This window comes from Trachemys scripta, chromosome 8, assembly GCF_013100865.1.
Source record: "Trachemys scripta elegans isolate TJP31775 chromosome 8, CAS_Tse_1.0, whole genome shotgun sequence".
Taxonomy (NCBI): domain Eukaryota; kingdom Metazoa; phylum Chordata; order Testudines; family Emydidae; genus Trachemys; species Trachemys scripta.
This window is the reverse complement of record NC_048305.1, coordinates 44,189,711-44,201,788: the sequence shown is the minus strand read 5'-3', so window position 1 is coordinate 44,201,788 and position 12,078 is coordinate 44,189,711. Positions and strand designations below refer to the sequence as shown.

Below are 12,078 nucleotides of genomic sequence, written 5' to 3'. Positions count from 1 at the left end.
CCCAGAGGAGGTGCCCGGACAGGAAGGTCCTGAGTGCACATGCCCAGCTCAGAGCCACTCGTGGCTCTGCTGAGCGCCACACAGGGACACCTTTCCTACTTGCCCCAGGGCCCTGGCTCGCCCTGGCAGCCCCAAACTCTCCCAACGAGACACCCCAGGGGAGTCCCCCAGTACTCACAGCCTCCCCACTGATGCAGGGCCCCAGGCAGAAAAGTGTGGGTCAGAGCAGTGTATCCATTGCCTCTGTGCTGCCAGCCAGGGCCTGGACTCCCAGGTTGGGGGGAGGGGTCTTGATCTTCTTGCAGGCTCTTTGTTGGCCCAATGGCTATAATCCCAAAGGCAACCTCAGCAGCCCAGATGGTCAGTGCCTCTGCCCAGAGGCCTGTCTGCAGACCAGGGCACATTCACAGATACAATTGCGACTGTTCATTCTGCCCTGCTCCGTAGCCAGGCCAGAGAGCCCCCGCACTGCTCCTGCATCCGGCCCAGAACCCGTAGGAGTGCTGTGCCCAATTACCAGCGAGAAACCCTCTGGCATCCGAGGGCAGCTCCCACGTCACACCAGGCGGGGCAGCCGATGTCCCCGCTGCGAAGCACAATGCCCCGTGACACATATGCCGCAAAGCACTGCAAGCTGGACCACTCTGTGACACCGACCCACTGGCAGGCACCAAGCTGAGCCAACACGCTGCCACGCATCGGCGAGGGCTGGGGACAAGCAGCAAGAGACAGAGGCCGAGGTATCGGGCCAACAAGCCAAGAGCACACAGGGAGCCCATCGCCTTCCCAGCCAGCCAGCCCAGCGCCAGCCTGCGTTGGGGCGGCACCAAACGCATCAGCAATGGGGCTGGGCAGCTCAGAGGAATCGGGGAAAGGGAGACACCCAGGGTCAGTCCAATTCAGCCCAGCTCAGCTGGGATATGCCCCTCCGGTGCCTGTTAGGTGAACTGAATCAGAGGGTCTCAGCACAGATCCTAGTGACCCCAGCCAGCTGCCCCACCTCAGCCTGCACCACCTGGCCCCACCTCTGGCCATCTCAGCAGAGGAGCCAGACGCTGAGCTGAGCCCTGCCAGAGCCAGGCTAGGCACATGGGCTGGGGCTCCTTGGCAGATGCCAGGCATCCCTGGGTTCTAGCATCTCCAAGAGGGTTTCTCACGCCTTGCTGCTCTGAAGCCTGAAACCCACTCTGCCTAGCCACGCTGGGGCCTGGCATGATCCCTCCACGCACGATGGGGCTGGAGGATCCCTCTCTCAGCTCCTACCCTGCCCCAGTCTCTGCACTATGGATCTGTAAGGGGGGGAGGTCCCTCTCTCAGCTCCTATCCCGCCCCCACCCCCATCTCCACAGTACACAGGAGGGAACCCCCCTCCAAGTTCCCAGCCTTGACCCCCCCAGTCCCTCTGGGAATGACCATTTCTCCAGTCTTCTCCCCTCTACCGTGCCCACCCCCCAGCTACCTGCCCCCTCCCACCTCAACCTTGCTGGTGCTAGTGGACCCAGGCCAGCTGATGCCTCTCTCCTGCCTCCCTGCTTGGGAATGGGGCTGCAGCAGGAGTAGCTGGTTCGGTGAGGACAGCGTGTGCCCAGGACAGACAGATAGTGCAGGCATGGGGAGCTGCGAAAGCCATGCAGAGCCACATGCCAGGGGAAGGCAGAAGAATCAAGCCAGAGGCGCTCACTTTCTCCCAGCTGCTTCTGCAGCATGTGCAGTTCCTGCTGCACCTCGGCCAAGGAGAAGACAGGCGTCCCACAGCAGCCCAGGAGAGCAGGGGGGGCGGGAGGAGGAGGGCCGAAGGGCAGGAAGGCAGATGGCCCAGGGGCAGGCGTCAGAGGGACGCTCAGTGGCTTGGACAAAGAGTCAAAATGCAACCCTGGAGATGGGAGAAAGAGCAGAGATGGGGAGAGAGATTAGCCAGGCCCAGGCTTGGGGTGCAGCTGGCACTGGGGCTGCCCGGAAAATCCAGCCACTTGGGTGAGGCAGAACTGCACCCCCCCACGGCCATACCAGCCCCCTGACAACGGGGGCCAGGCTGCACTGCGCCCCCCAGGACCGTACCTCCCCCCTGACAACGGGAGCCATGCCGCACTGCCCCCACCAGGGCCATACCGGTCCCCCAACAACTGTGGCCAGGCTGTACTGTGTCCCCCAGGGCCGTACCAGCCCACCGACAACTGGGGCCAGGCCGCACCATGCCCACCAGGGCCGTACCAGCACCCCAACGATTAGGGCCAGGCTGCACCGCGCCCATCAGGGCCCTACCAGCCCCCCGACAACTGGGGCCAGGTCACACCGTTCCCCAAAGGCCCTAATTGCCCCCTGACGACTGGGGCCAGGCTGCACCATGCCCACCACAGCCGGCCCGGCCCCCCAACAACTGGGGCCAGGCCACACCGTGTCCACTGCAGTCGGACCGGCCCCCCGACTACAGGAGCTGGTCACACTGTGCCTCTTAGGGCTGTACTGGCCCCTGACACCTGAGGAAAGGCCATGCCACGCCCCCCCGGTCATACCGGCCCCTCGACTATTGAGGCTGGCCACACCATGCCTCTCAGTGCCATACTGGCCCCCCAACAACTGGGGCCAGGCCGTGCCATTCACCCCACAGCCATACCGGGCCCCTGACAACTGGGGTGAGGCCGCACCATGCTTCTTGCGGCCATCCTGACAACCGGGGGAGGCCATGCCGTGCATCCTGTGGTCATCACAGTCCCCCAAGAGGGGAAGAACACTCCACACATCCCGTGGCCATCTCAGCGCTCCCCCCGCCCCCACAACCAGGGGAGGCCACGCCACCCCATGCTGCATCTCCCATGATCTCCTCAGCCCTGTGACAACCAGGGTACAGCCGTATTGCATCTCCAGCAGCTGTCCCTGCCCCTATGGCCTGCAGCCATCAGGGCTGGCCCCGCCGCAGGAGAGAATCCGAGCCGCTGCCCTGCAGGAAATGGAGCTCCCCACGACTGACTCATGCCGGGGGCCTGGCCCATCGGCTGTGACTCCTGCCCGAGAGGGAACGCGGCCCTGAGCTAAACTGAAGCCATCCCTCAACACACATCCCCCCATCAGCCCCACGCTGCCTCCCGCACTCCAGCAGCTTCACACCTTGGCATGGGCAGCCTGACAGGGACACCAGCTCCGACAGAGCCCTGCAGTGCTCACACTCTCTGCGCCCACCTAGCAATCCCCTAGTGCCTTTCCTCAGCGACGGGCCAGGCCCAGTCCATCCAGGGTGGGGACACTGCTTCTGAACAGCCGCACAGAAATCCCGCAGACACAAACTCTTGCTTGTCCAGCCAAGATGCAAACCCCAGCCGGTATCTGCTCCTACCGCGGGCTCCAGCTCAGCCCCTGACCCAGCTCCTGCCACAGACGGCAGCCTGCTAGTGAACAGACCATCATGCACCACCTGCGCCAGGCTCCAGGCAGAGCCCGGCCAGGGCGCCGGTTAGAGCCAGACTGGGATAGAGCCATGATCACCCCCTCAGGGTGACCAGCCTCTGGCCACACTGTCCGTGCCCACAACCATCGTTCTCCCCCACAACCCCACCCCGACACTCCCACATCCTGGCTCCTCCCCCACATACCTTCCAGCGCTGTTACACCCCAGCCCTGGGAAGGACACGGCAGCAGAGGAACCCCCAGCAAGATGCCAACAAGGTAAAATTCTCCATGCATAGCAGGCCAAGTCCTGTTCGAAGAATGCCAAGGAGCCAGCCCCGGTGGAGCCAGCTTCCACCCCTCTGCAAATGAGGGAGGGTTGGAGGGGGGCAGCTGTGGAGCAGCTTCCACCCCTGGGGACAGCCCCTCAGGACTGGCCTCTGAGCTCTGCTAACCCCGCCTGCAAAGCCATTGTCCCTGCGGCAGCCCGGAGGCTGCCTGTACCTGTGCGTGTCTGGCCGCCGTCCATGGGATGGTGCTGTGAAGATGGCCCAGTGGGGTAGCCTCTGATGGACTCTGCCGGAGCCTGGTGGGGTGCGGCGGCAGGGGATGGGTTGGATGCCAGAGTAGCAGGGTGAGTGACGTCTAGAGACCCACAGGCGAGAGAGAAAGGGTCACATCAGAGAGCCGACAACAGTGCGGGCTCACGCACCAGCGCCCAGCTGCATCCCTGGTGGTTGGGGCAATAGCCACTGCAGCCAAGGCAGGTGTAGCGCCTCGACAGGACCCTCGCACTGGGGAGGAAGCGGGTGACCCAAGCTTTCTAAAGCAGATGCAGAGAGAGGAGACCGGACATAACACAGCCCCCAGGCCACCCGGCGTCTCGGCATTCTCCATAGAACAGCCCCTTGCTGACCTGAATCTGAATGGGCTGGGGAAGTGGGGTGTTTCCCTGAATTCCTACGGCACCCCAGCACAGATGGGAGATGCACACGCATGGTCAGAGCCTGCCTCACAGACACCCGCTTGCTGGTCACATTGGGAAGCCTGGGCATTGCGCCGAAAGAGGTTCTGTGTGGAACCCTGCAGCGGCTTCCTGGTGACACTGGGCAAGCTGCTTGGAATCTCTGGGCTGGATCCTGATCCCAGTTACACTGGTGTAAACCTACAGCAATCCCCCTAGCTCCAGCAGAGCCACTTCGGAGTCACACCAGAGTCCAAAGCAGGCCCTCCGTGCCTCAGTTTCATAATATGCAAAAAGGAGGCTACACGGCAGTACACCTCTCCACGGTGTGTATCTTTGATCTATGGGGCTTCCCTAGCTATGAGACAGGGGCCGGTGTTTCGGCTACGAAACCCCCACAGCTGGCCCCCATCTATCAACTCAGGCTGCGGGGCTCTAACTAGGGTGACCAGATGTCTCGATTTTATAGGGACAGTCCCGATTTTTGGGTCTTTTTCTTATATAGGCTCCTATTACCCCCCAACTCTTGTCCCAATTTTTCACACTTGCTGTCTGGTCATCCTAGCTCTAACTCTGCGGTGTAGATGTCTGAGTGTGGGTGGGGTGGGCCCCAGGCTCCTCCCCACTTCTGGGGTTTCAATTTTACAGCCCCACAGCCTAAGCCCCATGCGCTGGCTGCATGCATCTGCATCCTGGACATCCCCACTGGTACGCAGAGCGCAGCCCAAGGGGGCCCTGAGACACTGCTGTAATAGCCTGCATGGGCAGTGCAGGATCAGTCCCTTTCGGGGGAGGGGGAGGAGTGAAAAGGGCTCAGCTCTGCCCAATGGGGCATGGCTGTGACATCATCCAAGAGGCCCAGGCAATTGGGAGTCAGCTGTGGGTAATCAGTGTCCCAGCAGCTCCTGCCAGGGAATTGGCCTGTCTAGGGGCTACCAGGCAAGTGCACCAGCAGGGTGAGGCTTGTGAAGCCCTCTAGCTGCCCTGCCCAGTCCCTGCCGGTGTGCTTCAAAAGGTGCCTAGGGCACGCAGCCAGAGACCTCTTTAACGTGCACTAGGTACCTTTTGGAGCGCACCAGCAGGGTCTAGGCAGGGCAGTCAGAGTGCAACACCTTTTAAAAGTCACAGCCCTCTGGCCTGCTTTGCCATACCATATAGACAAGCCCCAAGAACCCCTCCATCCCCCTCGCCGGCTTTGCAACCGCTGACAGCCCACCCTGTCCAGCGCTCCCTCTCCTAGCAATACAAGTAACCCCTGAAATTCTGAGAACCAGACAAAACTAGCAGGGAGAGAGCCAGCCTTTCTGGGTCCCGCTCTCTATCCACTCTGTGTCCTGCCGCACGATGGAGGCCAGGCTGGGCTCTCAGAGCAGGAGCGCAATGGCAATCAGTTCACTCAAGGTATTTAGCATGGTTGTAAAGGCTAGTGGGGTTCCCACCACAGCTCTAGCCAGCCTGCAAAGTTTGGTGGCTCCCTCAAGGTGTTAAGTACCTCAGTCATTAATTGGCAGTCAATTAATCATTGCCAGGTCCAGAAGCCACTGAAGACAAGTGCCACCTCCCTCCCATCCCAGCCAGCTTCCCTGGTGTTTGGGGGCTCTTCACACAACCACCCAGGGGAGAAAAATAATATTATTTTATAGGATAACATGGTTGAGTGGCAGGGGACTCCGGGGCAGGAGGTGGCCAGGGAACAGCTTCACACAGCCTCGATTCCAAGCCAGCAGCGTCCCGAGAATTCACAGATGTCTGACAGCACCTAAAGGTACTTCAGTGGGAGGAGCTGGAAGGGTCATTATGAGTGAGGCGGGTGCCCCCGATTCTGAAGGCAGGCCTACACTTCACACACTGCACTGGTGCAGCTGTCATGCTTACGTGAGACAGCGCTCTCCCATCGGCGTAGCTAATCCACCTCCCTGAGAGGCAATAGCTAGAGACAAGTTCCCGTTGTGTGCCCTGGTCAGCCCTGAGAGCGCACAGAGGGCTCGGGGCAGCCTCCGCATTCTGCCAGCCCCTGCCTGGGCACAGTCCATGGGACACAGAAGCGTCCAGCTTTACCTGTGAGGTGCCGGGACGGCTGCTCGCTGCGAACCCCCTGGAGCTGGCTGTACTCGCTGGTGGCATCCCCGTCGGAGCAGGCCTCCGGGCCATCAGACAGGAAGGAGGCGCTGCTGTTGGAGCGGGGTGACTCGGAGAGCGCACGGCTGCTGGATGGGGTCTCGCAGCGCTCCTGGAGCTTGGCCTGAAGGGTCTCGATCATCCTCTCCTTCTCCTGGAGCTCCTTGCTCAGCCTGGGAGGGAGCATGTGTCAGCCCCACATCTACACGCGCGCACAGTGCACATGTCCCACGGTAGGGGTGGCCTCGCATGGTGCACTGAGACCATGCGTTCCCCTGCCCCATGCATTCCCGTTCCCCCTCTCGCTACAGGGTCTGATGGCCTTGTCTTCGGCACACCCAGCTTCCCACTCACTCTCAAGTATCCAAGCCATCTGCCCACATGGGCCCCTTCCTGCTCTCATGAGGGTGTTCCTCATTACAAAGACCCCTGCATGCTGATATAAAAGTCTTCAGATGCCCTGTCCCAGGCTCCTGGGCATGGCCGGGCCCCTGCATGCAGGGGCGCAAAGGAGACAGCTTTGCAGGTATTAGCCTACGTGCTACTAGCCAATGTCTCCCTTGGGCTGGGAATGGGCTCCGCTGGCCTCTTTGCTCAGTCTTACGGGGCTAGTAAAGGAGAGGCAGTCTAGCACAGCTGGAGAGCCCCGGGAGGCCCTCGGACTCCCCTTTGCCAGCAGCCGGTCAGCGAAGAAGAGGCCGGTGCCCTTTGCTCTGCAAGGCAGCCTGAGCCCTGTGCAGTGCGGCAGGTACCCTGCCAGAGCAGACATCCCAGGGCTCCCTGGAATCACCCGTGTGGTTACCTGAGCGCCACGAATTCATGTCCGGTTTTATCCTCTACGTCAGAGCGATCCCCTGAAAGCAAAGCCAGAGGGGTCTTGTCAGACAGGGCTTTGAAGCTGTGCTCCGGCTCCGCTCCAGCACCAGGCAAAAACCTGAAGCTCCACTGCTCCGCACTCCAGCTCCGGGCTCTGCTCCAAAGCCCTGTCAGGGGTGCAGGGTGGCACAGTGCCAGCTCCCCTTGGGCCCCCATGCCAGAGCACAGCACCCTCCCTTCTGTGATACCGAGAGACCATACACCCCTCCCCCATCGCTGAGAAACCACGCCCCCCTCCTCCCCCATTGCGAGAGACCATGGCTCCTCCATCACAGAGGAACAACAGCCACAGGGCCCCCAACCCCCCATCACCAAGAGACCATGCCCCCCCACCGAGAGACCACTGAGAGCACAGGCCCGTCACTGAGAGACCACTGACAGACCCCGGGTCCCCTCCCTCATGCAGTACCCCCAGACTAAATTGCCCCTGCTCCAGCCCCAGTCCCCAAGCTGTTCCCACCTGCTCCGGAGGGGGCAGCCATCCTGGGAGGAGTGGCCATGCAGCTACGCTAGGCCAGGGCAGCACTCTCCATGCCTGGGGGGTAACCTCCCTGTCTGTGGGACCCTGGCCCCCAGCCAGCTCTGAGTGCAAGGTGGAGCCATCTCAGGGCCTCACCCTCCAGCTCTGCCCAGCAACACCCTGACACGCGTCAGCTGCTGGACAGATACAAAGGGACCTTCCCTAGCATGTGCAGGGAAATGCTGTTGTCAGCCAACCAGCAAAGACAGCAATTGCCAGAGGAGGGCAGATGAGGCTAGCGCAGTCTCTGACCATGGGACACACTAGCTCCTGCAGTGGGCAATTATGGGATCACCAGCACTTGAGGGACTTTCCTTCCAAACACAGTCATTCCCCAAGGTAGGCAAGCCTATGTCCCCTCTCATGTAGTATTAAGATTAGCCCTGTAGCTGCAGCTGTTCTCTCTCCATATAAACATTCATCCTTTGGGGAATCCTCCTAAGCCCCTGGCCTCAATGAGATCTAGTGGCGGGGAGTTCCATCAGCCAGTGGTGCCAGGGCCAGTGCTACCATTTAGGCAAACTAGGCAGTTGCCTAGGGCGCCAAGGTTTGTGGGCGCCAAAAAGTGATGCCCCCAATTTTTTTTTTTTTTTTTTTTTTTTTACATTCTTTCCCCCCCCCCCCCCCCGAGTGCGCAGTCACCGCTCCACTTCTCCCGCCTCCCAGGCTTGCGGCGCCAACCAGCAGTTTGGCGCTGCAAGCCTGGGAGGGGAGGAGAATTAGAGAGGGGGCGGGGTGCTCGGGGAGGAGGCGGAGCAGAGGTGAGCTGGGGTGGGGAGCTGCCACAGGGGTGCCTCAGGGCGGGGAGGGGGAGCTGCTGCAAGGATCCCCACCCCAGCTCACCTCTGCTACGCCCCCTCCCCGAGCACGCCATCACTGCTCCACTTCTCCCGCCTCCCAGGCTTGCAGCGCCAATCAGCTGTTTGGCACCGCAAGCCTGGGAGGGGAGGAGAATTAGAGCAGGGGGAGGGGAGGGGAGCTGCCACGAGGGGGACGATTCGGGGGGGGGGGCGGGGAGCTGCTGCAGGGCTGGGGGGTGGGGCGCAAGGTGGAAGTTGCACCGGCCCTGAGTGGTGCCCCCAGATCAACATGTTACTCAGCCACGCACTGCTGCTCAGCTTGCTGCTCAGCCTCTCGGCCAACTGGCCACCCTGAGCCAGGTGCTCCCGAAAGCTCTGGCCCATGTAGTAGTCGATGTCGGTGCCTCGGAGAAGCTCCTCGAAGGATTTGACAGTGTCCCTGAGGTGCTGGGTGAGCAGGCGGCACACGCTGCGCCCTTCCCGCATCTTCTGGCGCAGGTGAGAGAGCTCCCGTGCTTGGGCCTGGATCAGCGAGTCATATTTCCTGCCAGGGCAGAGGGCAGGAGGGTTAGCCAGCCAGAGGGGGGACTTAGCTGGGCAGAGAGAGGGGCGGCACCCCGGCTTGGCTGCTCTCAGACCGTCCCTCCCCAAGACAAGCGAGCTGCCAGAAGAGAGCTGGAGCCTCCACAGCCTCTGGCCTGTGCAGCGAAGGCACTCAAAGCGAGGCTGAGCCCAGTCCCTTGGCCTCCTGCTGGCAAAGGGCCAAGCCCTGAGGTCCCCAGCCCTGAGACACAGGCGCAGGAGGACGCGGGGAGGTTCTGAAGGATCCCTCAGCAGCTGCTGGAGGGCACTCGCTCCGGGCACAGGGGCCTGCATGGCTGTGGAGAGCAGAGCCCATTGCCCGGAGATGCTCTCACCGCCCCAATGGTTCTAGCTATGCCAAGTCCGTGCTGGGTTGTGCCTCCGCTTTCTGGGCCTTTCACCTGCTGCCTGCTGGAGGGGAGGATGCCAGAGTTAACTGGCACCTGCCCTGGGTGCATGGCCCACGTGGCCAGAGACTCAGCTGCTGTAACTCAGCATCGCTGCCTGGAAGCCACGGCCCACTCCCTCCAGCTGTGGGTCTGGCCCAGCAGGCCTGTCCCCCTCCACCTGCTCTGGAGCCTATCTGCTCCCTACCCTGGCCAGACGGCAGAGCGCAGTTCCTCAGGCAGCACCCCTCCTGCCCGGGGCCCGGGCAGCTGGGCCTCCAGCAGGGACACCCTGTGGACGAGCCACTCGAGGTCTCTGCTGGCCTGGAGCGCAGGGGGGCAGAAGGCCCCAACGCCATCAGACTGCCAGCCCTCATCCTCGTCGGTGGCACTGGGCACCAGCTTGTGGAGCCGCTCGGCGCCCGAAGCGTAGTCACTGGTGCTGGAGAAGGAGCGGGTGCGGCGCTGTAGCCTCTGGAGTGCCTTGTTTGAGTTCTGCAGCTGCACCTGGAGCTCCCGCACATGCTGTTGCAGAACGGCAACGTCTTCCGACTGGCCCCAGCACAGGCTCCCCCGTGGACCCGGTCGGCTCAGCTCCTCCATCAGGCCGGCCTTGCTGAACACATCTGGCTCCTCGCACTCTGGGGAGGGAAAGGAAGGCCTGAGGTCTTGGGGTGCCCAGCCCCTGCTTCTGGGGGTCTAAGCCCCATGGGGAGATGGGCTGGAGGGATTTGGGGGAGCAGCTTTGGCCGTAGGGCTCTCAGTCAGCTCCTATAAGAACAGGAGAACCACACACAGGCCTCTGGCAGGGGTACTGCCTGGCACCGGGGAGCCCCAGGCAGGGCTGGGTAGCATCACTGCCACTGCAGAGTGCCAGGGAGAAACCCAGAGAGATTTTCTGTGGGTCCCACAAAATGAGCAGCTCGTTTTAAAGCAAACTGCCAGTAACCAAGTGGTGAGAGTGCCCGTGCCGGTGGGCTGCTGGGCACGGGACGGCACCGGAGGCAGAGCTCCAGGGCCTGGGCCCAAAGGCTGCCATCTCCCCCCAGCCCTGCCCCCTCCCCACTTGCTTCTTACCAGGGCTGGGGGTCTCCTCCCGGTCGGCCTCATTTTCACTCCTCCCGCACGTCTCATAGCCCAGATCCTGGAGGTCCACCTGCACCTGCTTGTTGTCCTGCTGCACCAAGGGCTCGCCTGCCGGGGCAAAGAGCCAACATGGCAGCCTGGGCCTCTGGCGTGTGGGCTCCATGGGCTTGGGACCCCATGTCTGCTGGGAACATGCTGCTTCCTACCTGGGGCAGGGGCTGTGTCTGTTTGGTATTTGGGCAGCACCCGGCGCAGTGGGGCTCCAGCCCAGGGACAGATACCTATAGTGGAGTCCCACAGACCAAGGGCCCCACTTGTTCTCCCTTGGCCCCAGACAGGCGGCTGCAGCTCTGCACAGAACGGCTCCATTCCAGACTGTGTCTGTGATTCTGGATTCTCTCACCCGCCTGGCCTCAGCCCAGCTCCCTGGGATGCGGGAAGGACAGGACCCCAGCTGTCTCCATTTCCCAGTGCAGAGGGAGAGGGAACCCCAGTGTAGCTCTCCCCCCACCCCCCGCCAGCACCAGGCACGAGGCCGACTCACTGAGCAGGGTCCTGTACTGCTCCAGCTGCTCCGCCTGAGCCCGTACTGTGGCCTCTGACACGGCCAGCTTGTCCTGCAGCTCTTGGTTGCGCTGCCGGCACTGAACCAGCTGCCCTGACGGCCCTACCGCCGGCTCCACCAACTGCTGCCAGCTGCCCGCAGGGCGGCCCTTCATCTGCTGGGAAGGAAGGAAGCAAGCAGTGACACAGCCGCTAGCCAGCCCCCTCAGCTGATGCAGCTGGAACAATGAGTGCGTGAGTCACCTAACTAACCTCTGGCCTTTCCCTCCATTGCCTGCCTGCCCCACCCGCTCCCTCAGGCTGCAATGGGGTGGGGGGCAGCCCCAAACACAGTACAGGCACCTAGGCCCATTGCCTCCCCTCACCTGCCCGGGAGGGTGGCTCTTTGCCAGCCACAGGACACCGGCACCAACAGCAAGGGGGAGAAATGTCAGGGGCAGGGTGAGAGCTTGGGGTCCAGAGCCAAAGCTGGGGGCAGAGTCACTGACAATGAGGCAGAGGAACAGCATGCACAGACAGACAGGGGACAGGGCACAGAGGCGGCAGACAAACACACAGACAGGGAAGGGGCACAGTAGGGGCAGACGGACAGACAGACGGGACAGGGAAGGGCACAAAGGTGGCCCACGGGGGCAGCCCCTCCTAAAAAACCGGTTGCCTTGGCAGATGCAGTTGGGGAGCAGGCTCTGTGGCAGATCTGAGCTCTGTGAGCCAGGGGGAATGAAGACAGCTCTGTTGCATCATTCTGATCACTGGGAAGGAGCCCGGGCTGCCCCAGGTGCCCATATTGCCCTCCCTTTC

At 62.2% G+C, this 12,078-nt stretch overlaps 1 protein-coding gene across 10 annotated transcripts in view; it reads right to left on the bottom strand.

Moving 5' to 3' along the window:
* Positions 1 to 12,078, bottom strand: part of LOC117881392 (myomegalin-like) — a 162,662-nt gene that overhangs the window by 24,815 nt on the left and 125,769 nt on the right. For 8 of the 10 annotated variants that reach the window (XM_034778579.1, XM_034778581.1, XM_034778582.1 and 5 more), the window contains 8 exons: positions 11,258 to 11,435; positions 10,705 to 10,821; positions 9,836 to 10,268; positions 8,968 to 9,203; positions 7,266 to 7,317; positions 6,404 to 6,636; positions 3,886 to 4,026; positions 1,682 to 1,873 (listed from right to left, as the gene is read on the bottom strand). In XM_034778579.1, the coding sequence (XP_034634470.1) occupies positions 1,682 to 1,873; positions 3,886 to 4,026; positions 6,404 to 6,636; positions 7,266 to 7,317; positions 8,968 to 9,203; positions 9,836 to 10,268; positions 10,705 to 10,821; positions 11,258 to 11,435 (1,582 nt within the window). Of the gene's footprint in view, positions 1 to 1,681; positions 1,874 to 3,885; positions 4,027 to 6,403; positions 6,637 to 7,265; positions 7,318 to 8,967; positions 9,204 to 9,835; positions 10,269 to 10,704; positions 10,822 to 11,257; positions 11,436 to 12,078 lie in introns of those variants that run through there. The other 2 variants (XM_034778575.1, XM_034778584.1) reach the window with 2 other exon arrangements.